The sequence below is a fragment of the Pseudorca crassidens genome, chromosome 2 (assembly GCF_039906515.1).
Source record: "Pseudorca crassidens isolate mPseCra1 chromosome 2, mPseCra1.hap1, whole genome shotgun sequence".
NCBI classification, from domain to species: Eukaryota; Metazoa; Chordata; class Mammalia; order Artiodactyla; family Delphinidae; genus Pseudorca; species Pseudorca crassidens.
Window position 1 is genome coordinate 34180310 of NC_090297.1, and position 27299 is coordinate 34207608.

At 36.1% G+C, this 27299-nt stretch overlaps 1 protein-coding gene across 8 annotated transcripts in view; it reads right to left on the bottom strand.

Moving 5' to 3' along the window:
- The window catches only part of FOXJ3 (forkhead box J3), a 130868-nt gene that overhangs the window by 28333 nt on the left and 75236 nt on the right, over positions 1-27299 (bottom strand). For 6 of the 8 annotated variants that reach the window (XM_067725732.1, XM_067725725.1, XM_067725726.1 and 3 more), the window contains one exon: positions 6940-7041. The exons of the other annotated variants lie outside the window; for them this stretch is intronic. In XM_067725732.1, the coding sequence (XP_067581833.1) occupies positions 6940-7041 (102 nt within the window). The remainder of the gene's footprint in view (positions 1-6939; positions 7042-27299) is intronic. 8 annotated transcript variants of the gene reach the window in all.

Genomic DNA, 27299 nt, shown 5'->3' on the forward strand with positions numbered 1-27299 from the left:
CATTTTTTTAAAAAACTCAACCTTATGGGCTCTTAAGCAATACAATATCAGCAAATTACAAGCATCCCATGGTCATTCTGTTGGCTGCTCATTCTCTCCTGTGCATGCTTAGTTACCTATCAGTCAAGTCAGAAATACTTCCCACCATCTTAGACAAATCCTCATAGCAAGGAGGATAAGATTTTTATTAAAATGTAACATATTATGGAGAGGAAAATACACGAGTTGTTATAGTTTATTAATTATAAAATGGGCATACTCATGGAATCATGTAATCAATAGCAACTCTCAAACTTTGATCTTAGAACCCTTTTACAGCCTTAAATATTAAGGAGTCAAGAAGCTTTTGTTTGATATATTTATCAATAACTGGCATATTAGAAATTTAAAAAATTTTAAATACTAACTTAAAAATAACTATTACAAACTCAACTATATGTTAACAAAAAAAAATTTTCTCTCAATAAGTAAACTTAGAAGGGTGCCACTGTTTTACATTTTCGTAAATTTCAAAGCCTGCCCTAACAGGAAACAGCTAGATTCTCATATCTGCTTCTGCATTCCATCTGTTGCAATATGTTGTTTAGGTGGAAGTATAGAAAGAAAACCCAGCATCATATATACATATATATGTGTGTGTGTGTTTGGAAAAGGGAAGCATATTTTAATAGACTTTTCAGATAATTGTGCATAGTCTTTTTTGATACTACACGAAAACATGACAAGTGACAATTTTTTAAAGATTAGTTGCAATGTAAAATCTGAAAGCATATGAATAAAATCTTCACACTCTTTTACATTATAATCCACTTTCCACCTCGGACTCTGAATGGATCATTTACCCACGCATGATTTTATAACATTATGCATTGGTCATTTGGAAAATATCATTCACTAAGTTATGCACATCTTCCAAATACTGACATATTTCATTACACAACATCAAAACATCACACTTGTTAACATTACCAATAATCTCATTGGAAAAGTGTGTAAAGACTGTGAAGCTACCAGACTCACTGTGGTGGATGTAAGTTTTCCGAACCTGTATGTTTTGCTTAAAAGCTCAAATTTTACCATTGGCAAGAGATTCTGTCAATTGTTTTCCTTTAAGTGAGAGGCTTACTTTATTCATTTTCAAGAAAATATCTGCCAAATACCCAAATCTGAATAATAGTGTCAGTTGTTCTTTCAAGTAAAATCAATGCTCCATGAACAAAGTGGCTAGTTCAACACAAATGCTCTTCCTTGAAGCAACCACTGTACCTCGGTATACACAGTTTAAGCGTTTTATGTGTACTTCCCATTTCACCATACAGATTCTTAAAAACGCTTACTCAAAGGTCACAATTTAATAAAATTATTTTTCCTGCATCACCAAGGATATTCTTAACTAGTATTTGTTTTTTTTAATCTGAAGGGTGTGTGGTTGTGAAGAACACAATGACTACTAGTACAGTCAGGTGTCACTGCCTTGACTTGTGCTAATGTTTACATATTATTGCTTTTGCTGCATCTGTGAAAACACAAAAATAAAGGAAAAGGCAAATAGCATTTTAGTATTATCATGGAATCCCCAAAAGGGTATTGGTTACTCAAGTGTCCACAGATCACAGAACCACTGATACAGAACATACCTGCACACCAGAAGGCCCACTCATGAACTCTCCCAATCATCATTCACCAGCCAGTCATTATCCATCCGCATATCTCCTGTTACAGGTAACCACCATACAGACTTCTACCATTAATGACTGGTTTCATACAACGTATATATATCCTTCTCTGTCCTTTTGCAGTAAATTTAGCTAAAGGATTATGTAAAGCTTTGTTGTGTGTTGCGTTAGCATCGGCTCTTAATCTTTTATTACTTCCTTCATTCCACTTTTTAAAACATATTTTATTCTTTTTCATCCATCTGAGAACTTTATCATTTATATTAAGGTCTCAAATCCATCTGAAATTGATTTTTTTTAACATCTTTACTGGGGTATGAAACTGATTTCTGTGCAAGAAAAAATCTCACTTTTCTATTGATTCAGCACCATTTGTTGAAAGACATCACTGAACTCTGTTCCATAATTCTATGTGTCTATTCTTATGCCAATATTACACTTTCAATTATTGTAGGTTTACTCGATATTTGGAAGTATAAATCCTCTTTTATCTTTTTCTTCAACATTTTCTTCAACTACTGTTTACCATTTGGAGTCTCATTTATCTTTCAAAATCAGCTGGTCATTTCCTACTATCTTCCTTCCCCTAAAAAAAGCACTGTGGAATTTTGATTGGGATATTATATCTGTAGATAAACTCAGGAAAAACTGACTTCTTTACAATAATCTTCTCTATGAAAATTATATACCTAGTTATTTATACACCCTTTGTTCTCTCTCAGTAATTTTTTATAGTTTTCTGTGCAGAGTTCATCTTTCATTTAATCCTAGCTACCTCAGAGATATTGCGAGTTTGGTTCCAGACCACTGCAATAAAGCAAGTATTGAAATAAAGCAAGTCACATGAATTTTCTGGTTTCCCAGTGCATATAAAAGTTACGTTTACAATGTACTGTAGTCTATTAAGGTGCAATAGCATTATGTCTACAGAAACAATGTATATACCTTAATTTAAAAATACTTTATTGGTTAAGAATGCTAACCATCAGCTGACAACACAGGGTTGCCACAAACCTTCAATTTGTAAAAAGCCCAATATCTGGGGAGCACAATACAGCGAAGCACAATAAAATGAAGTGTCTCTGTATTTGATGTTTTTGAATGCTAATGTAAGTATTACCTTTTAAATTGTATTTTCTAACTGTCCATGACTAATACACAGAAAAATAACTGACTTCTAAAATCCAACACTGATCTAATATTGACACCTTGGTAAATTCACTTATTAATTCCAAGAGTTTGTCTGTAGATTCTTTTGAATTTTCCATATGAATAACGATGTCTTCTGTGAACGATGGCTTTACTTTTGCCTTCCCAAATTTTAAACATTTTCTCTTTTCATAACTTTCATTTCTCCTCTCCTTGCCCCAACACTACTGTCATATATTTTACTTCTATGTGTTATAAACCCACAATGCATTTTTGTAATTTTTGCTTTACAGTTATCTTTTAAAGAGATTTAAATTTTTTAAAAAAAAGCTTTATATTTACCCACATAGTTACCATTTCTGGTGTACTTAATTGCTCTGTATAGATCCTGATTTACATCAGGAACTTCAATTACACATATTACAGGTTGCCTGAAGCTGTCCCCACAGCTCACTAATTTACTTTCTTCTTTCTTTTTTTTTTTTTTCGGTACGCGGGCCTCTCACTGCTGTGGCCTCTCCCATTGCGGAGCACAGGCTCCGGACGCGCAGGCTCAGCAGCCATGGCTCACGGGCCCAGGCGCTCCGCTGCATGTGGGATCTTCCCAGACCGGGGCACAAACCCGTGTCCCCTGCATCGGCAGGCAGACCCTCAACCATTGTGCCACCAGGGAAGCCCTTTCTTGCCTACTTTTGGATTAACCAAGGATTTATTATTTTTCCTTACTTGGTAATATTCTTTTTATTCTTGTAGTAACCTAGAGCAGTGGTTCATAAGGTAAGGAACTTGGACCAGTACGTGACCAGTATCTGAGAACGTGTCAGAAACGCAATTTTTCAGACCCCAACTTAGACCTAGAGAATCAGAAACTCTCAGGGTAGGGCCCAGTAATCTGGGTTTTAACAAGCCCTCCTAGTTATTCTGATATATGCTGAAGTGTTAAGAATCACTGCCCTAGATTTTACCACATGCCCTTGACTTAGTACTTTTACCACTTCCCATACAATGCAAAGACATTAACTGCAATATATTTGCTAATGCTTTACTCTAGTACTGTCACGTACTTTAACCTCTACAAGTATTTTAGACTCCAAAGCATTGTGTTCTATAACAGCACTGCTATTGTTTTAATCACTCGATACATATTTTTATTTACTGACATGCATACTCTTTTGGTGTTCTTCATTCTTTTCTGCACAGGATAATTTTCCTTCTATCTGAAAAATTAACCTCCTTTAATTTTTTAATACTGTTATTCTCTCACATTTTGTTTCTGTAAAAGCCTATTTACTTAACCTTCATTTTTCATAGAAATTCTAATTTTAGAATTCTGGATTGGCAGTTATTGCCTTTCAGCACTACAAAAATTTCATTCTGGTGGTATCTGACTTTTATCATTTCTATTCAGAATTCAGTGTGTTCCTTTGAAGTTGCCTATTATTTTCCTCTGATTTTAAGATAAAAAAAAATCCTTGTTTTTTAGCAGTTTGACTTTTATTTGCCTGATAAGGTTTTCTTTTAATTAGTCCTTCTTGGGGTTCTCAGAACTTCTTGAATCTGTATTGTGTTATCTTTCATCAGTCTTAGAAAATTCAAATATTGCTTCTTCTCTATTCCCTTTTGCTTCTCTTCTGGAACACTAATGACAAGTTTGTTAGATCTTTTCCCTGTATCCCATTTACCTCTTAAGCTTCTCTGAATTTTCCATTCTTTTGTTTTTCAACCTGCATATTTTCTATTGACCTATCTTCCAGTTCACTGATTCTCTCCTCTGCTGTGTCTAATCTGCTGTTAAATCCATCTATTTAATTCTTAATTTCAGTTATTATATTTTTCAGTTCTCTTGATTCTTCCATACAGATTCCAATTCTGATAAATTTTCTATAATTCATCTATTTTCTTCAACATATTAGTCATAGTTATTTAAAAATCAATATCTAGATCACTTGTGGATATGTTTATACTATCTTTCAATCTTGGCATTTAATTATTTGGTCTTGTTTCTTGGAATGTCTGAAAATTCTGACTGAAAGTGAGACCTTACTTATGAAAACTTGCAAAAGCTCGGGATATGTTATCTTCCAGAAAGGATTTAGTTTTCTTTTGGCAAGTGGAATATTAGCATACCACCCTAATAACAGTTTGCGACTGGTGTTATTTTGATTTGCTCTTACGTATAGAACATAATCTTTCTTAAGTATCAATTTGTAAAACTGGGGTGTTTACCATGGCTCCCTCTTTAAAGAACTACAACTTTTGTCCCCCCCCCACCTCTGTGAGACTGCTGAATTCTGGCTAGTGAAAAATCCACATGATTTGCCTGTGTCTGAGTTGAAGCACACACAGGTTAGGGATTAGCAAATGCCTTAACTGGATATCGCTTGCAAAAAGTTGAGGTAACTTCTGAGATTCCTCAGGATCTTGGTCCTTAAGCCCTGGCTCTTTGGTAGCCTCATACTCTCATTTTTACATCCCTAGCTCAGTGACTGCTCTAGGTTGTAGCTTTCTGTGCAGCCTCTATGCCATGCACTGAGAAGTGGGAAATGTCCCCAGGGAAAACATGTAGGGCTTATCTCAATGTGCTTCCCTTTTTTCTGAGATCTTTGCTTCTTAAGTCCTGCTTGTCTTTTTCTCCAATGCCTTTCTTTTTTATTGGTGGGCAGGGTGGTAATTTTATATAGATAGGGAGAAGGGTTAATCCGATACTAGCTATTCTATCATATCTGAAAGCAGAAGTCCCAAAACTCCAGTTTCTTTATTTAGTTACAAAGTCCCAGCATTACTACTTTCTAATTGTTTCCTAATAGCCACAACTGTCAATGTTTAGGCCTCAGTATCTCCTGCTTGGACTATCGCAAAGAGCAGTACTGGATACCTCTGATTCCAACCCATCTATTTCACTGGAAATTCTCAAGTCTAGCTGGGTATCATTAGGGATGATTTTTAAAAGTACAGATTCCTGGGCCCTACCCACAAGGATAAAGTAACTGATTTGGTAGGACTGCAATGGAATCTGGGAATTACTACCACCACCAAACACACGTACACACTAACAACCCCACCCCTCCCTCAAGTGATTCTGATGGAATCAGTCCATGTATTGCTATTTGGGAAAAATTATCACTTTACACCTCAGTTGCCAGTTTCCTATCTAAACTGGAATTCTGATTAGTAACTCTGATTATAATCTGTCTTCTATCTGCTTATTCAATACCTTTTATCAATACAAAGATACTACGTATATTAGTGCAACTGAGTATGTATACATGTTTGTGTTTTATGTGTGTGCACAAGAAAGTAGAAGAGTGAGATTTAAAACAAAAAAAAAGAGCAACTGAAAGCAAGGGAGATGGGGAGAGGGTAAAAGCAAGACTGACAGACCGTATGAGTACAAGAGTGAGAAATATTACGGCTTCAAGGTGCTCATGATGGTCTAGTAAGGGAGGAAATAGATGCACAGAACTGAGATATTTTATGAACCTCCCAGAGCCTTTTTAGGGTTTTGAGATATGAGATTAAGAAATTACCTTGTAAAGAAGAGATATTTGTACCCTACTAGGTATCTAATGAGTTAGCACAAAGTTCTGACCCTTGCTTCAATAACAAAAACAAAACAAATACTGCAGCAGACTACCACATACTACACTTCTGGGTATGTACCTAGACTTGAATATCATGAAAGAGGTTGACCACCGTTCTAATGGACTCTGAGTTTGTCTGAATTATTTACTTTACTGGATTCTGTTGACGCCCTGGTTATTTGTCAATCTCTTTTTAAATCACATATTTAGAGGGGTAATCAATGATTTTGAAACAAATTGATTCAATAAAATGCTGGACTCAAAAATTCAATGGGATTGGTAGCGTCAAGAATTTAGATTTAATATAGAGCTTCCCAATAAGCATCTTCCAATTTTTCTAGAGAATTATTTATTTACCTCTAACTTGTGTAAAGCTAAAAGCATTGTGGATTCAGCTTTCAAACTGCCATGTATGGTTTGGTCAAATTTATATCATCTTTAAATTCAACCATACAGAAATCTACTGTTACTATAAAAGCAAATTAAATGTATTACTCAATGACATTTCAAAAGTGTTCAAAAAATAGAATTACTTTGTTAGTCACAGTGTTGATTGCCAGAGTTGGAGAGGCACTTCCCGAAATAATACACTCCATTCCCAAGGAATCTGAATCTATGCTATATGGAGTTGAGGCCTAAAATACAAGAACAAAATAAATAATTATTAGCTCATAAAACCACCAACTTTAACACAATTTTAAGTTATTTCATCAAATTCTCCAACATCCAGTTTTGTGCTTTGTTTCTGAAAATAAACTTAAAATCATTACTGAATTCTCTTCTACTATATTTTATTATGCTACTAACCTGACAATCACCAAGTCCATTGGTATGGCTACTCCTTACCAACTCTTTTAACTGGCTGTGGGATAGGTTTGCAAAAATTAGAGATAAACTTCTGTGGTGGAGACGACTAATAATCGGGTAACACTCATTCTCCCCTCTTCTCCCTTTTAGCAATAGATCCCTGTAGTTATCAATGCATCTCTAGCCAGCTAAAGACCACCTTTTCCAGACTCATTTGCAGCTAGCTGTAGCCATGTGATTAAGGTGCAACAAATGGGATGTGAGGAAGAGTGATGTGTGCAACTTCTGGGTCATGTCTTTGAAAGGAACTTGCTTGCCCTCCATCCTCTTTCCCTCTTATTGCAGGCCTGTGACACAGATGTGCTGGTGGTGATCCTGCATAACCAGAAAGCTGAGGGTAATACCCTGGGGAACACCATAAAGATAAGATTAGAAGGAAACATCTGAATGACCTTGTGGAACAGAGCTGGTTATCCATCTGATTCACCTCTCAGCTTGGACTTTTACCTAAGAGAGAAATAAATCTCTCTGGTTTAAGCCTTTCAGATGTAGTTTTCTCTTCCTTTGTCTGTTAATGCAACTGAACAATATCCTAAATAACACAATTTCATATACATTGTTTACAAAGCTAACATGGGTGTCAAAAATCAATATAGGTTTTCTACATTTAGAATTCTGGATATAGATTGTGACAACTCCTTTCTCTCTCTCAAAAGAAACAGTAATTTCACTGAAAAACATTTCTAAGGTTGATTTATTTATCACTTAATCCCTTGGCATGAATTTCTTTCATCAGATAATCCAAGAGGGTAGGGAACAGACATCTTGAAAAAAGGAAAAGACAAGGGTCACCCCAAGAAGGTAGAATCTAGTACTTACGTGCTGGGTACACACTGAGAGTTAGGTGAACATGGAAAAGCACTTCAGAAATACAAATGGAAGAACTACAAAGACAGCTCTGTCTATGCCCCAACTTTGGTGTCTGCCAATTTAGCTACAATTTATGCCCCAACTTTGGTGCCAGCTAATTTAGCTAAATTAACACAGAAGATTACTTTAGAAAGCTGCAAATCTCATGTTCCTCTAACTCAACTCAGTCATCTCGCTCCAGACTACTGGTTCACTATCTAATTCTCACTCCTCCCCACTGGTAACAAGAAGCAAGCCTGTGTTGTGTGATTTCATGCAAATTACTCAACCTTTATACTCTTTTCCTCATGTATAAGAGGATTATGCCACTTCCTTTAGAGGTCTGTAAAGAGCATTAATGAAATAATTCATGTAAAGCACTTAGCATAGTACCTGAAATGCACAGCAAGTGCTGGCTTCTATGATGACTACTAACATGTATATACTACTGATGCTGAGAACCTACTGATAGAGAGGAATATTCAATGGTGATTAATGAAAAAGGAGACAGCTTTGGTATGCGGCACTGCATTCCCACAAGACCAGATTCACAGCTTTAGCTAGAAAATCTTTTAATTAGATATTCTTCATGGACACTAAAAATCTGGTACAATCAAGAGAATAAAAGACATTCACAGAAAGACAGACAAGATGAAAAGGCAGAGGGTTATGTACCAGACGAAGAAACAAGATAAAACCACAGAAAAAAACCTAAATGAAGTGGAGATAGGCAACCTTCCAGAAAAAGAATTCAGAATAATGATAGTGAAGATGATCCAGGACCTCGGAAAAAGAATGGAGGCAAAGATCGAGAAGAAGCAAGACATGTTTAACAAAAACCTAGAAGAATTAAAGAACAAAAAAACAGAGATGAACAATACAATAAATGAAATGATAACTACACTAGAAGGAATCAATAGCAGAATAACTGAGGCAGAAGAACGGATAAGTGACCTGGAAGACAGAATGGTGGAATTCACTGCTGCGGAACAGAGTAAAGAAAAAAGAATGAAAAGAAATGAAGAAAGCCTAAGAGAGCTCTAGGACAACATTAAACTCAACAACATTCGCATTATAGGGGTCCCAGAAGGAGAAGAGAGAGAAAGGACCCGAGAAAATATTTGAAGAGATTATAGTCGAAAACTTCCCTAACATGGGAAAGCAAACAGCCACCCAACTCCTGGAAGTGCAGTGAGTCCCACACAGGGTAAACTCAAGGAGAAAAATGCCGAGACACACAGTAATCAAATTGGCAAAAATTAAAGACAAAGAAAAATTATTGAAAGCAGCAACAGAAAAACGACAAATAACATACAAGGGAACTCCCATAATGTTAAGAGCTGATTTCTCAGCAGAAACTCTACCAAGCCAGAAGGGAGTGGCATGATACACTTAAAGTGATGAAAGGGAAGAACCTACAACCAAGATTACTCTACCAGGCAAGGATCTCATTCAGATTCGATGGAGAAATCAAAAGCTTTACAGACAAGCAAAAGCTAAGAGAATTCAGCACCACCAAACCAGCTTTACAACAAACACTAAAGGAACTTCTCTAAGTGGGAAACACAAGAGAAGAAAAGGACCTACAAAAACAAACCCAAAACAATTAAGAAAATGGTCATAGGAACATACATATAAATAATTACCTTAAATGTGAATGGATTAAAGGCTCCAACCAAAAGACACAGGCTTGCTGAATGGACACAAAAACAAGACCCATCTATATGCTGTCTACAAGAAGCCCAGTTCAGACCTAGGGACACATACAGACTGAAAGTGAGGGGATGGAAAAAGATATTCCATACAAATGCAAATCAAAAGAAAGTTGGAGTAGCTATATTCGTATCAGATAAAACAGACTTTAAAATAAAGACTGTGGGCTTCCCTGGTGGCGCAGTGGTTGAGAGTCCACCTGCTGATGCAGGGGACACGGGTTCGTGCCCTGGTCCGGGAAGATCCCACATGCCACAGAGCGGCTGGGCCTGTGAGCCATGGCTGCTGAGCCTGCGCGTCCGGAGCCTGTGCTCCGCAACGGGAGAGGCCACAACAGTGAGAGGCCCGTGTACCAGAAAAAAATAATAATAAAAAATAAAGACTGTTACAAAAGACAAGGAAGGACACTACATAATGATCAAGGGATCAATCCAAGAAGAAGATATAACAATTATAAATATATATGCACCCAACATAGGAGCACCTCAATACATAAGGCAACTGCTAACAGCTCTAAAAGAGGGAATTGACAGTAAAACAATAATGGTGGGGGACTTTAACACCTCACTTACATCAACGGACAGATCATCCAAAATGAAAATAAATAAGGAAACAGAAGCTTTAAATGACACAATAGACCAGATAGATTTAATTGATATTTATAGGACATTCCATCCCAAAACAGCAAATTACACTTTCTTCTCAAGTGCACACGGAACATTCTCCAGGACAGATCACATCCTGGGTCACAAATCAAGCCTCAGTAAATTTAAGAAAATTGAAATCATGTCAAGCATCTTTTCTGACCACAACACTATGAGATTAGAAATGAATTACAAGGAAAAAACACAAACACATGGAGGGTAAACAATACGCTACTAAATAACCAAGAGAAGACTGAAGAAATCGAAGAGAAAATCAAAGATTACCTAGAGACAAATGACAATGAAAACACAATGATCCAAAACCTAAGGGATGCAGCAAAAGCAGTTCTAAGAGGGAAGTTTATAGCTATACAAGCCTACCTCAAGAAACAAGAAAAATCTCAAGTAAACAATCTAACCTTACACCTAAAGGAACAAGAGAAAGAAGAACAAACAAAACCCAAAGTTAGCAGAAGGAAAGAAATCATAAAGATCAGAGCAGAAATAAATGAAATAGAAACACAGAAAACAATAGCAAAGATCAATAAAACTAAAAGCTGGTTCTTTGAGAAGATAAACAAAATTGATAAACCATTAGCCAGACTCATCAAGAAAAAGAGGAAGAGGACTCAAATCAATAAAATTAGAAATGAAAAAGGAGAAGTTACAACAGACACTGCAGAAATACAAAGCATCCTAAGAGACTACCACAAGCACCTCTATGCCAATAAAATGCACAACCTGAAAGACATGGACAAATTCTTAGAAAGGTATAATCTTGCAAGACTGAACCAGGAAGAAATAGAAAATATGAACAGACCAATCACAAGTAATGAAATTGAAACTGTGATTAAAAATCTTCCAACAAACAAAAGTCCAGGACCAGATGGCTTCACAGGTGAATTCTACCAAACATTTAGAGATGATCTAACACCCATCCTTCTCAAACTCTTCCAAAAAACTGCAGAGGAAGGAACACTCCCAAACTCATTCTATGAGGCCACCATCACCCTGGTACCAAAACTAGACAAAGATACTACAAAAAAAGGAAATTACAGACCAATATCACTGATGAATACAGATGCAAAAATCCTCAACAAAATACTAGCAAACAGAATCCAACGACACATTAAAAGGATCATACATCACGATCAAGTGGGATTTATCCCAGGGATGCAAGGATTCTTCAATATATGCAAATCAATCAATGTGATACACCATATTAACAAACTGCAGAATAAAAACCATATGATCATCTCAATAGATGTGGAAAAAGCTTTTGACAAAATTCAACACCCATTTGTGATAAAAACTCTCCAGAAAGCGGGCAGAGCGGGAACCTACCTCAACATAATAAAGGCCATATACGACAAACCCACAGCAAACATCATTCTCAATGGTGAAAAACTGAAAGTATTTCCTCTAAGATCAGGAACGAGACAAGGATGTCCACTCTCACCACTATTATTCAACATAGTTTTGGAAGTCCTAGTCATGGCAATCAGAGAAGAGAAGGAAATAAAAGGAATACAAATTGGAAAAGAAGAAGTAAAACTGTCACTTTTGCAGATGACATGATACTATACATAGAGAATCCTAAAAATCCCACCAGAAAACTACTAGAGCTAATCAATGAATTTGGTAAAGCTGCAGGATACAAAATTAATGCACAGATATCTCTTGCATTCCTATACACTAATGATGAAAAATCTGAAACAGAAATTATGGAAACATTCCCATTTACCATTGAAACAAAAAGAATAAAATACCTCGGAATAAACCTACCTAGGGAGACAGAAGACCTGTATGCAGAAAACTTTAGACATTGATGAAAGAAATTAAATTGGTACCAACAGATGGAGAGACATACCATGTTATTGGATTGGAAGAATCGATACTGTGAAAATGACTATACTACCCAAAGCAGTCTACAGATTCAATGCAATCCCTATCAAATTACCAATGGCATTTTTTACGGAACTAGAACAAATCATCTTAAAATTTGTATCAAGACACAAAAAACCCTGAGTAGCCAAAGCAGTCTTGAGAGAAAAAAATGAAGCTGGAGGAATCAGACTCCCTGACTTCAGACTATACTACAAAGCTACAGTAATCAAGACAATATGGTACTGGCACAAAAACAGAAACATAGATCAATGGAACAAGATAGAAAGCCCAGAGATAAACCCATGCACCTATGGTCAACTAACCTATGACAAAGGAGGCAAAGATATACAATGGAGAAAAGACAGCGTCTTCAGTAAGTGGTGCTGGGAAAACTGGACAGCTACATGTAAAAGAATGAAATTAGAACACTCCCTAACACCATATACAAAAATAAACTCAAAATGGATTCGAGACCTAAATGTAAGAGCGGACACTATAAAACTCTTAGAGGAAAACATAGGAAGAACACTCTTTGACATAAATCACAGCAAGACCTTTTTTGATCCACCTCCTAGAGTAATGGAAATAAAAACAAAAATAAACAAATGGGACCTAATGAAACTTCAAAGCTTTTGCACAGCAAAGGAAACCATAAACAAGACGAAAAGACAACCTACAGAATGGGAGAAAATATTTGCAAACGAATCAACGGACAAAGGATTAATTTCCAAAATATATAAACAGCTCATGCAGCTCAATATTAAAGAAACAAACAACCCAATCCAAAAATGGGCAGAAGACCTAAACAGACATTTCGCTAAAGAAGACATACAGATGGCCAAGAAGCACATGAAAAGCTGCTCAACATCACTAACTATTAGAGAAATGCAAATCAAAACTACAATGAGGTAGCACCTCACACCAGTTAGAATGGGCATCATCAGAAAATCTACGAACAACAAATGCTGGCGAGGCTGTGGTGGAGAAAAGGGAACCCTCTTGCACTGTTGGTGGGAATGTAAATTGATACAGCCATTATGGAGAACAGTATGGAGGTTCCTTAAAAAACTAAAAATAGAATTACCATATGATCCAGCAATCCCACTACTGGGCATATACCCAGAGAAAACCATAATTCAAAAAGACACATGCACCGCAATGTTCACTGCAGCACTATTTACAATAGCTAGGTCATGGAAGCAACCTAAATGCCCATCGACAGACTAACGGATAAAGAAGTTGTGGTACATATATATAATGGAATATTACTCAGCCATAAAAAGGAACGAAATTGAGTCATTTGTTGAGATGTGGATGGATCTACAGACTGTCATACAGAGTGAAGTAAGTCAGAAAGAGAAAAACAAATATCGTATATTAACGCATGTATGTGGAACCTAGAAAAATGGTATAGATGAACCGGTTTGCAGGGCAGAAGTTGAGACACTGATATAGAGAACAAACGTATCGACACCAAGGGGGGAAAACCACGGTGGGGTGGGGACGGTGGTGAGCTGAATTGGGTGATTGGGATTGACATGTATACACTGATGTGTATAAAACTGATGACTAATGAGAACCTGCAATATAGAAATACAAACAAAAAAAACAACTAATACTAAACTTTCTTTGGGTTATTTGTATGGAAATATGTTAATATAAATGTTTCAGACATTACATGAAATTTCTAAAAATTTTATATGTTCTGGTATAATGTTATAAGTCATAATTCTAGTTATTACTTTAAGATGTATATCTCAGAAATAACTAAATTTCCTTGTCAATTGCATTATTATGAACTTTCATCAAATCTTTAACCGTGGTCATTTTTAAGTCTTGTCATTTACAGACAGTTCTGGGTGTACGCTGATGCTTTTGCAAAAATGTTCCTATAAAAGGGTTTCATCTTCAAGGAATTCATGGAAAAAACTCTGACAAGTACAGGTTTCTGGTAACTGACTATACTGCTGAACTGAATGAATAAGCATTTTCAGAACTCTAATAGAAAACTGATGAACTCATAAAAGTGCTAACAAAAGATCAAGATAAAAAAAATTAATTACATGGGACTGAGTGAACTGATGAGGATGATTATAATTTTTGTGACTTTGTTTGAAAAAAAAAAATCCCACAAGGACTCAGAGGCAAAAAAATATACAAATCAATTTTCACTGCAAAGTAAAGGAGCTGTTACAGTGGAGGATTACTGGACTGAATGTCAATATTATGACATAGTATGAGTGTGTTTCGTGTTTGGTAATTGCAATCATTGTTGCTTTTGTTGTGGTCATCCATTTACAATGCTTGGTGTCAGTTTATTTATCTCTTGTAAAAATAAAATACAGTGTAAGAGAAAAACCAAAAAAACAAGAGAATAAAGGACATTCTCTTTACATGCACTGATATGCTCAATAGTATGGTATATATTTTTATTTGTAGATACACTGATTTGATGTTATTAATAGACAAGTAGCCTGATTAGGAAAGTTAATTTAACTTGCAATCTACAGATCCCAAAATGTATTTGAATAACTGTTATTACTGCAGCCAAAACCCAAATTCTGGACAAAGAAAAGTATCAATGAATCTAATCTAGGTGGCATCACTCAGCTTATGAAAGATCATTTCTGGAGTTTCCTCATACCTCATGTCAAAATCCTACTCATTCAGTTTCTACTTCCAGAACGGTAGTGTGACACCTACCTTCTGCTGATAACTACCAATTTGGGGTGGGGGAAGCGGTAAGGGACATGGGATGACAACTAGCTGAGGAGTCTGATGGATAAATAAAACAGGCAGATTGTGGAGAGAAGGCAAAATTTGGGAGAGACCTGCCTGAATTTCCTGTTTTGCTGTAGCTTTTTCCCAAGGTCAGGCAGTAGATGCAGAGTATGAGCAGCTAAAATTGTCTTTCTGTCAGTAGGAACTAGGGAAAAGAGCCCAGGTAAACACAACCAGCTACTAAAGAGAGAAAGGAATCCCACAGGGGATAAAGTCAAAAGAGATCCCCTAAAACTGTATACAAAACACTGCAAAAGTCTCAGGCTGACCCCTGAACCATGCATATGCAGATTAGAATAAGGCAGAAGCTTAAAGAATCAAATTGAAATTGGAACCACTGCCCACAGACGGTGAGAGAGAACTTACAGTTTGAGTCTAACATGGTTAACTGCCAGCTAAAATAAAAATACCAATATTTTACAGAAGATTATAACAGAACCCAGAGTCTCTATAACATTCATAATGTCCAGGATACAATCCAAAATTACCTGATATGTAAGTAATAGAAAAATGAAACCCATTCTCAAGAGAAAAGATAATCTACAGAAGCCCACCACAAGAAGACTAAGATGTTGGAATTACGAGAAAAGGATTTTAAAGTAGCTATTATAATTATGCTCAGTGATAAAAAGGAGAAAAAATCTGAATGAAAATAACATAATAATAGAAATATCAGTGGAGAAATACAAAAAAACATAAAAAGAACAAAATTTACCAATGAAAAATATAATATCTGAATTTTAAAAGTCAATGGATAGACTTAATATCAGAATGGAGATTAAAGAGGAAAGAATCAGTGAACTCAAAGGCAGATCAACAGATATAATCCAATCTAAAAAGCAAAAAGACTGATTCTTTTTAAAAAAGAGAGAAAAAAAGAAAAAGCCTCAGAAAGCTATGGGATAATCTCAAAAGGCCTAGCATGTATATATGAGTTCCAGAAGGACAGAAAAGAGAGAAAACAGCAGGAAAAAATATGGAAGAAATGATGACTGAACACTTCAGAAATTTACTGAAAGACAAATTTACAGATCCAAGAAGCTCAGTAAACCTCCATCAGGATAAATTAAAAGAAAAATCACACTTGGATATATCATAACTGAACTGTTGAAAAATAAAGGTAGAAAGCAGGCAGAGAATAATGGCATATCACATAAAGAAAAAACATTGATTGGAAAATGTCTGAATTTCTCATAAAAATAATGGAGGTCATTAGACAGTGAATATCGCTGGAATACTGAAAGGAAAAAAAAATACCTAGGCTGTATATCTAACAAAAATATTATTTAGGAAGGCACATTTTCAGAAAAGGAAAACTAAGAGAATTTGTTGCCAGGAGATCTACAACATAAGAAAGTTCATTAGGCTAAAGGGAAATTACAGCAGAGGGAAACTTGGACCTTGAGGAATGAAAGCACCAGAAATGGTAAATATCTATGTACATTTAAAACACCACTGTTTTCTCTTAGGTTTTAAAAATCACGTTATCTTTATTTAAGGCAAAACTTATAACACTGTCTTCTAAGATTATCAGTATACACAGATGTAATATTATGGGGAATGGTGAGGAAAGGGACAAAGGAGACATATATGATTGGAAGATCTCTACATTTTATAAGTACAATATTAACTCTGAATAGACTGCAGAAGGTTAGGAATATATACTGAAATCCCAATATATAAATATAAAAAGAGGTATACCTAAAAGGCCAGTAGATAAGAATACAAAAATATATCCAAACAATCTAAAAGGCAAGAAAAGTGGAAAAAAGGAACTAAAAATACAGAGTGTTACCAGAAAAACTGGGTTCGCCTCTTGGTGGGTGTAGAGCTAAAAGACACAACCAAGGCAAAGAGTGGGAGAAGGAACGATTTATTACTTGCAGCAAGTAAGGGGATCTTTCCCAAAGCAGTGTCTCTGCCAACAGCAAAAGTGAAGCAAGTTTTAAGCTAAGGGTACATGCATATTCATGAAGGGGATGGGGGTGGGGCCAGAGAGTCCAACCTTTACTTGACTGAAGTCACTTGACTGAAGGGTCAGAAAAGGTCAACATCATCCTCCCTTAGGTTCCAGTTGATCTGGTACTTGAGCGCCTGCCAGAGGGGTTTAAATTCTGCAAAAACAGCCCAAGAAAGCACTCGGGCTAGCCTTTGAAACAGAACTGGGAATGTTACAACTGATTTATTATCTTTGCTAGTGTCACTTCTCATGACTGGTAACAGTTTGTTCTTTTGTTCTCTTAAAGATAATTATTACTGAGACCTGTTCAAGAGCAAGCATTATGGCCAGGCTTAGATCACAAAATGGCTTAGGCCAAAAATGCTTTTTCTTATGTCAAGAAAGCCATGTCTGGTTCTCTTTCTCTGGGAACCCCCTACCTGCTTATGAGATATCAAACAGAAAACAGTATCATTAATTACATTAATAACAATATCGATAATTATGTTAGGTAGCTAGTCAGACAGGAGGGGGTCCCGCCCCACCCTGGATGGTTCATCTTTCCCTGCCCCACCTGGACACTGGTGATTGGAGCACACCCAGAATCCTCCCTCTGTGGTCAAGGACCACCACTAGGTTTCCAGCCATATCAGGACCAAGCAAGATGAAACCACCAGCACAGGTTGGCGCAGGCACACCAAGACCTAAAAGGTGACTCAAGGTAACATAGGGTTCATTATGCTTTATAGGTAATAAATTAGCATTACAGTTTTTGCATCCCCGCCCCCCTACCGTGGGTTTCACTTGGGTGCTTATGAGTAAGCACCTGCGCACTAAGAGAAAAGTGATATAACCTAAAGCTGTCAGTCAAATGATGCAAGACACGGAGGAAACACCACTCTAAAAAACCCAACCCTACCCCATCATGAGGCTGCTTCTCATTTCCAGACAGCCCGCTTTCATCCTTTCTCAGGAGTGTACTTTCGCTCTACTTAACAACACTCTTGCTACTTAAAACTGTTCTATGCCTTCTCGACTAAATTCTTTCCCTCAAGAAGGGCAAGAACTGAGGAAATCACCCATTTTGCCGGTGACAACTGCATTAATGTTGATGGTCTAAACACTCCAATAAAAAGGCAGAGATTGTCAAAAAGATGTTAAAAAAGCAAGACTTAGCTAAATGCAGCCTACGAGAGTCACAACTTCAAATGAGACTAATAACAGAGCTTCAAGATATATGAAGCAAAAACTAACAATTAAAAATCAGTAAAGAAAAAGAACACGAATAAATTAGTAAATGCCTTGATCTAATTGATATTAAAGAACACTATATTGAACAACTGTAGAACACATACTCTTTTCAAGTGCACACAGACATTCACCAAGATACAGCACATGCTGAGTCCCAGCACAAGTCCCAATAAATATGTACAGACTGAAATGAAAAAAAAATTATATTATAAAACAGTAAGATACCTAGGAAAACCCAATATTTGGAATATTTGGAAAAAGTAATTCATGGGTCAGAGAAGACTCAAAAGAGAATTTTTTTAATATTTTGAATTAAATGATAATGAAAATGCAACATACCAAAATTTGTGAGATGCAGTTAAAGCAGTGCTTAGAGGTAAACCTACAGCTTTGAATTCTTATATTACAAAAGAGGAAAGGTCTCAAATCAATTATTTAAGCTGGAAACTGAAGAAGCTAGAAATATTAATAAGAAAAACTGGTAACTAGAAAGAAGTAAATGATAAAGATAAAAGTAGAAATAAAACAGAAAACCAACAACAGAAAAAAATTTTTAAAGACAAAACCTAGTTCTTTGAAAAGACAAACAAAATCAACAAACCTTTAGCTATACCAAATGAAGAAAAAAAGAGAAAACAAATCATCAATATCAAAAAATGAAAGAGGATTTATTACTACAGATTCTATAAATATTAGAAGAGAATATTATGATCCACTTTACACCAATAAATTCAACAACTTAGATGAAAGGGACAAATTTCTTAAGCATACAATTTACCAAAACTGGAATAAAAAGAGAAAATTTGAACAGTCCCATAACAAATAAATATCAAAAACCTTCCCACATAAAAACAACTTCAGGTCCAGATGGTTTCACTGATGAATTTTCTCAAACATTCAAGGACGATATACCAAACTACAGAAACTTTTTCAGAAAAGAGAAGGAAAATGGCCCAACCAGTATTATGAGACCAGTACAACCCTAATATCAAAACCTGACAGATACTACTGCAGATGAAAAATATCACCAGCCATATCAGTAAACAAAGGATGCTGAGGCCATCAAGCCATCAGCCACCCTCAAATGTGCACCTTGAGGTGAATCTGGAGAAAAACAGGACACTAGCCCGAGATAGTTAAGGTGCACAACAAAGGAATGATTTCAATGAGCCCAGACTCAAAGGAATGATTTCAATGAGCCCAGACTCTTGCATCTTCCCATATACAGAAAAGCACTAAATTCATTAACTTGAGATGTCAAGTTTTCTTTAATTAACAGTAATCTTTTGATGTCCCAACTACCTGGTTTTTGTTGCAAAAACTATATATCCTGGCTCCTCCCTTACCTCCTCAGAGCAGTCCCTCTAAGCTATCTGAGAAGCTGCCTCCAGGGCTTAAGTCCTTATCAAGTCCACCAAATAAAATATAATTCTCAACTTTAACGTTGTGCATTTTTTTTCAGCTGACATTACAAAGAAAGAAAATTATAAATCCATGTCCTTCATGAACACAGATGCAAAAACACTTAAGATATTAAGAAAATGAATCCAGCAATACATTAAAGGGATAATATAGCATGACTCAGTAAGGGTTTATCCAAGGAATACAAGGTTTAACATTCCAAATGCAATCAATGTTATTCAACATGCAAACAGAATAAAGAAAAGCCATATAACCGCTTCGATGGTACAGAAACAGCAGTTAACGAATTCTACACCCATTCATGATAAAAACTCTCACCAAACTGGGCTTACTAGAGAACTTCCTCAACGTGATAAATGGCATCTACAAAAGCCCTACAGCTTATGTCACACTTAGTGGTGAAAGACTGAACAGTTTCTTCCTAAGAATGGAAATAAGGCTGGAGGCCCACTTTCACCACTTCTAGTCAACACTGTACTAGATTTTGGTCACTGCAATAAGGTTCTAGGAAGGGACAGGGGAGGAGAAAGGAAAGGCACAGGAAAAGTGTCTATTTGCAGATGACATAATTGTTTATACAGAAAATCCCAAGGCAACTTTAAAAAATACTAGAACTAACAAGATTGTAGTATACAAGGTTAATATACAAAAATTAAATACATTTTTATTACTAGTAGCAAGCAACTGGATTTTAAAATATATAGCATCCAAATCCAAAATATTCAGGATTAAATCTAACTGGAAACATCCAAGTCCTCTACACTGAAAACTAAAAAACATTCCTGAGAGAAATTAAAGACATAATTAATAGAAAGATACAACACTTCCATGGCTTGAAATAATATTGTTAAGATGTCAATTCTCCCCAGATCAGGTTGCCTGGGGATAAGAATGGAGGGAGGCACATGTTACAAAGGGGCATGAGGAAACTTTTGGGTATGACAGAAATGTTCAGTGTCAACTACTAATAACTTCACATGTCAAAAATCCTCAAACTGTAAACTTTAAACATTCAATTAATTGTACATAAACTATCTCTCAATGGTACTGTAAAAAACAGAGAACTAAATCTCTGATCAAAATAACCCCTTATGAAACACTTTCTGGTCTACAACTCTAACTGTGTAGCATTTCTCCTGCTTTAAAAAGAAATTCTATTTCTACATATCTCCTGGAGGCAACATGTAGTGCCTCCCACCTAATGTACACTCAGTATGCTTGCCCAATTGAAATAAATGTTTTTTTTCATTCTAAGAATAAGTACGTAGACTGCATTCCTTCCTCTGCTCACTTATACCTTTAACTGAACCCTCCCTCATTCAGACTCAGCCTCAGAGAAGGAAGGCACACAGTGGGGGATCACTTAAACAACAAAACCATTCAATGTAACAGTGTGGGATCTTAGTTCCCTGACCAGCAATGAACTGTGCCCCCCTGCAGTGGAAGCGCTGAGTCTTAACCACTGGACCCAGGGAAGTCCCCCATCATTTGCTATTTCCCATGCCAAAAACTTACACTTCTGTATCAAATTCTAAGTCTCACTCCTCTTCCTATAGGCCTTTCCAGGGCAGCATTATCTATTGATATTTTGAGTCACTTTAGTTACCACTGTTTGATCTAACATGTTGATTAATTACTTAGTAATGTGCTCTGTCATTTTTATGACACTTAATTATATATATATGAAGATTAAATGTGGGGGAGTCTCTTAAAATCAAGGACCATTAACCAAAACCAGACAAAGACACTACAAAAAGAGAAAATTACAGGCCAATATCTCTGATGAATATAGATGCAAAAATACTCAACAAAATATTAGCAAACCGAATTCAACAACATATAAAAACACACACATAAAAGCATTTGACAAAATTCAAATCCACTCATGATAAAATCTCTCTTCAAAGATGGTATAGAGGGAAAATATCTCAGCATAAAAAGGTCATGCATGACAAACTCAAAGCCAACGTCGTACTCAATAGTGAAAAGCTGAAAGCCTTTCCTCTAAAATCAGGAACAAGAAAAGAATGCCTACTCTTGCCACTTCTATTACACACAGTACTGAAGTCCTAGCCACAGCAAGCAGACAAGAAAAAGCAAACAAAAAAACCAAGGCACCCAAACTGGAAGGGAATAAGTAGAACTGTCACTACTTGCAGATAACATCATACGATACATAGAAAATCCTAAAGTCTCCAGCAAAAAAACTATTAGAATAAATGAATTCAGTTGTAAGATACAAGATTAATATACAGAAATCTATTGCTCTTCTATATACTAACAATGAACTCTCAGAAAGAGAATGCAAGAAAACAACCCCATTTAAAATTGCATCAAAAAGAATAAAACACCTAGGAATACACTTAACCAAGGAAGTGAAATACCTATACTCTGAAAACTGTAAAACATTGATGAAGGTTTGAAGATGATACAAAGAAATGGAAAGATATGCTGTGTTCCTGGATTGGAAGAACTAATATTGGTAAAATGGTCACACTACAAAGCAACCTACAGACTTAATGCAATTCTTATCAAATACCCATGACATTTTTCTTAGAAGTAGAACAACTAATCCTAAAATTTATATGGAACCACAAAAGATCTTGAATTGCCAAAGCAATCTTGAGAAAAAAGAACAAAGCTCAAGAATTACACTCTCTGGCTTCAAACTATACTACAAAGCTAGAGTAATCAGAACAGCATGGTACTGAGACAAAAACAGACACATAGATCAATGGAGCAGAACAGAGAGCCCAGAAATAAATCCATACACTTACGGTCAATTAATCTATAACAAAGGAGACAAGAATATACAATAAAGAAAAGAGTCTCTTCAATAAATGATGCTGGGAAAATGGACAGCTACATGTAAAAAGTATGAAATTAGAACATTTCCTCACATCATATGCAAAAATAAACTCAAAATGGATTAAAGACCTAAATATAAAATCAAAAACCATAAAACTCCTAGAAAAGACCACAGGCAAAACATTCTTTGAGATAAATCATAGCAATATTATTTTGGATCTGTCTCCTAAGGCCAAAAATTAAAAAAATAAACAGGATCCATCAACAAAACGAAAAGACCACCTACTATATGGGAGAAAAAAGTTGTAAATGATATGACCAATAAGGGGTTAATACCCAAAATGTATAAACAAGCTCATACAACTCAACATCAAAAAAACAAACAACCCAATTAAAAAATGGGCAGAAGACCTGAATAGACACTTTTCCAAAGATGTACAGATGGCCAACAAGCACATGAAAAAATGCTCAACATCACTAATCAGAGAAATACAAATCAAAACCACAATGAGATATCACTGCACACCTGTCAAAATAACTATCATCAGAAAGTCTACAAGTAAATGTTGGCAAGGATGTGGGAAGAAAAGGAACCCTAGAATGCTGCTGGTGAGATTGTAAATTGGTGCAGTCACTATAGAAAACAGTACGGAGTTCCTCAGAAAACTAAAACAGAGAACTACCATATGATCCAGTGATTCCACTCCTGGGTATATATCTGAAGAAAACAAAAACACTAATTTGAAAAGATATACGCACCCCAATGTTCATAGCAGCATTATTTACAATAGTCAAGATATGGAAGCAAACTAATTGTCCCTCAATAGATGAATGGATAAAGAAGTGGGAGATATATATATAAAATACTCCATTTTACATATATACATATATATATGCATACAGGTATTATGTATAATGGAATATTACTCAGCCATAAAAAAGAATGAGGGGGCTTCCCTGGTGGCGCAGTGGTTGAGAGTCCGCCTGCCGATGCAAGGGACACGGGTTTGTGCCCCGGTCAGGGAAGATCCCACATGCCACAGAGTGGCTGGGCCCGTGAACCATGGCCGCTGAGCCTGCGCGTCCGGAGCCTGTGCTCCGCAACGGGAGAGGCCACAACAGTGAGAGGCCTGCGTACCGCAAAAAAAAAAAAAAAAAAAAAAAAAGAATGAGGGACTTCTGTGGTGGTGCAGTGGTTAAGAATCCGCCTGCCAATGCAGGGGACACGGGTTCGAGCCCTGGTCCGGGAAGATCGCACATGCTGCGGAGCAACTAAGCCCATGCGCCACAACTACTGAGCCTGTGCTCTAGAGCCCGCAAGCCACAACTACTGAGCCCGCATGCCAAACTACTGAAGCCCGTGTGCCTAGAGCCAGTGCTCCACAACAAAGAGAAGCCACTGCAATGAGAAGCCTGCGCACTGCAACTAAGAGTAGCCCCCGCTCGCTGCAACTAGACAAAGCCCGCGCACAGCAACGAAGACCCAACGCAGCCAAAATAAATAAATTTTAAAAATAAATAAATTTATAAAAAATAATAATAATGATGAAATTCTGCCATTTGCAACAATGTGAATGAACCCATAGGGTATTATGCTTAGTGAAAAAGGTCAAATATTCTATGTCATCACTTACATGTTGAATCTAAAGAATAAAATGAATGTATACAACAAAACAGAAATAGACTCACAGATACAGAGAAAAAGCTAGTGGTTACCAGTGAGGGGAGGGAAGTGGGGAGGGGCAAGATAGGGGTATGGGATTAAGAGATAGAAACTACTATGTATAAAGTAAATAAGCAACGAGGATATATTGTACAGCACAGGGGAACATAGCCATTACTTTTTAATAACTTTAAATGGAGTATAATCTATGAAAATACTAAATCATTATGTCATACACCTGAAACTAATATAATAGTGCATATCAAGAAACTAATATAATAGTACATATCAACTATACTTCAATTTTAAAAAAATTTAAATAACATTGAAGAAAAAAATTAGTATTCAAATCCAAAAATAAATAAAGGCCCATTATCTCACAATAAGATATGCATATATAAAAAGAAATCTAATTCAGTCTTGTGATCTTCAGCATAGCAAATACTAGTGGCAGTATAACGCAGTTGTAAACAGCATAGACTCTGAAGGCAGACTACCTGAGTTCATAATCCTGGCCTTGGTACTTACTGTCCTTTGTACCCTTGGATAACAACATCCGTGCCTATCGGTTTCATCATTTGAAGTTACTATAAAAATTACATGAGTTAATATACATAAAATTCTTTAAGAAAAAATCTAGCACATAAACTCAATTATCATTATTATTATTATGCTGTTATCTTAGTTCAGGTTGCTGTAACAGAATACCATAAACTGGGTGGCTTATTAACAACAGAAATTTGTTTTTCACAGTTCTGGAGGCTGGAAGTCCAAGATCATGGTGCCAGCACGGTCAGGTTCTGGTAAGAGCCTTCTTGCAGGTATCTTCATTGCTATTCTCACATGCTAGAAAACAGCTAGCCAGCTCTCTGGCTATTCTTATAAGGGCACTGATCCCATTTATGAGAGCTTCATATTCCTGATCCAATTACCTACCAAAGGCCTCACCTCCAAATACCATCACACTGGGATGAGGGTTTCAACATAAGAATTTGGGGGAAACACAAACATTCAGTCCACAGCCGCTCTTAAGATTTTTATCTTTTCCTTTAAAATAGCTGAGAATACTGAAGCTCAAAAAATCTAACAACGTGCCAGAAGTCACAGAAGAAGTAAATTGTAAAGCCAGAAGAAAAACACAGGACTCCTAGTCAAGGAGCCCACTCATCTTCACCATGCTAAACTTTATCAATAATTCTTTTTAGGTCTTCAGGTCTACTTTATGATAAATAAAGAAAACATGGTAACAGGATGAAAGAAATTAGAAAAAGGAAAATGAAAGGCACTTACATTATTCAAGGATTAAGAAAAAGAAAGGATTACCACAAGGCCAAGAGAGAACAAGGGTTTGTGTTCATGTAAATGGAGGGAACAGGAAGGCAGTCCAGACAACTGCATTAAGAATACTAGACTGGAGATAACAATCAGGCTTTAATTTTCATTTAAGACATAAAGATACTGTTACTTGCATTTTTAAAAATTGCTTCTCTTTACATGAAAAGCTCTTCTCTCTTCAAAAATGTGTGAAATACTTTGATGTTTCACATATAACTCTGATATTTACACATGGACAAAGAAGTAACATTTCAAAAATTTAATAAGGAAATTTTAGGGACGTCAACATATTTACCATCTGCATTTTAAAATCCTTTGAAGTTTCAAGTTACGGGTCATGTTTCGTTTTTGACAAAACTTTAAATGTTTAAAAATCGTACTCACTATTTGACCATCTTAGGCATTTCCTTAGATAACCCAATGGTTACTTAAATACAAACTCTGTCCTAATAAAAATACTACCCCCCCCAAAGCCTCTAAAAAAAATAGACATATCAGTTTATCAGGACACAAAATTATGTTTTTTAAGAAGAGTATCTTTCAGAGTGTTTGTTAAACAATATCTGTCTCCCTGTTTAGACATACTCTGATTACAGCTGTTCTCTTTCTATAGGTTTCTCTCCTACAGTAGCAACCAACACATAGCTCAGGCCAAAATAAATATCAATATACTAACTGAAAGGCTCTGGTACTGGATATATTATGGAACTACACTACAAAGGCAAATTGTTGAAGATTTTACATGCTTTAAACTTAAAAGATAAAAAGATAAACAGCAGGAAATAAATACAGAAAATATATGTCCAAAATGTACATTCAAGAACATACATAACACATAATTCTGTAATCAGAATTCTATATTTCTATATAGACTTCCATTATAAAACTGACAATATGGTCTTCAGGAAAAAAAGGGGGCTCTCAGAAATAAAGAAGTATTGCTCTAAGAACTATGAAACAAAGCAACAGAAAAAAAGTCAGGCTTAATATCCAAAAGGAATGCCCAGTTGTCAACCCAACTAAGAATTCAATTCTCCAAAAATAATTCAAGTTCCAGGAACTTCAGAAGAAGAGAGCAAATGGTAGAGAAGACCACAATTCCTCAGCCCTTCAAGATATACATCCTTGCTAATGCTCTGAGTTAAACAATGTGGATTCTCCTCTTCCTTTTAAAATCTGGCAATAGATGCTAAACATTTTATACTCCACTTTCTCACACAATTAAAGTCCATGTGCTCAATATGTTTTAAAAAGCAAAAGATGGAAGGCAATAAGTGAGATTCATTCCCTCTCAAATTTTTACATACGTATCTCAGCCTTAAAACTCTATTACCAGAAGACTATGCCACCAATACTAAACTTTATCTTTTTAAATTTTGGTTTGTATAAAACCAAAAAGTGTTCTGACCTAAGAGTTCACTTCTAATTCTGCAGAGCTTAGTAACTGGAGTACTGAATTCCCTCTGCTGGCACCATAAATCTGCCTGACTAAATCCCGTTGCTGCTATACCTCATGGCTCACCCAATCCCAACTTAAACTCAGCTTGAGGTCCTTAGAGACTCTGTGTACAAAATAATTATTACATGGTTGGAAGCAGGAAAAAACATTTGGAGGATAATCAGGAAAATTCAATATAATCAGAACGATTATCTTCAGTGAAAGGGAACGGTTTTGTTATATAAAACCAGTCCTCAGTGGTGTAGACACAGAGTAAAGAGTACCAATTAAAACTC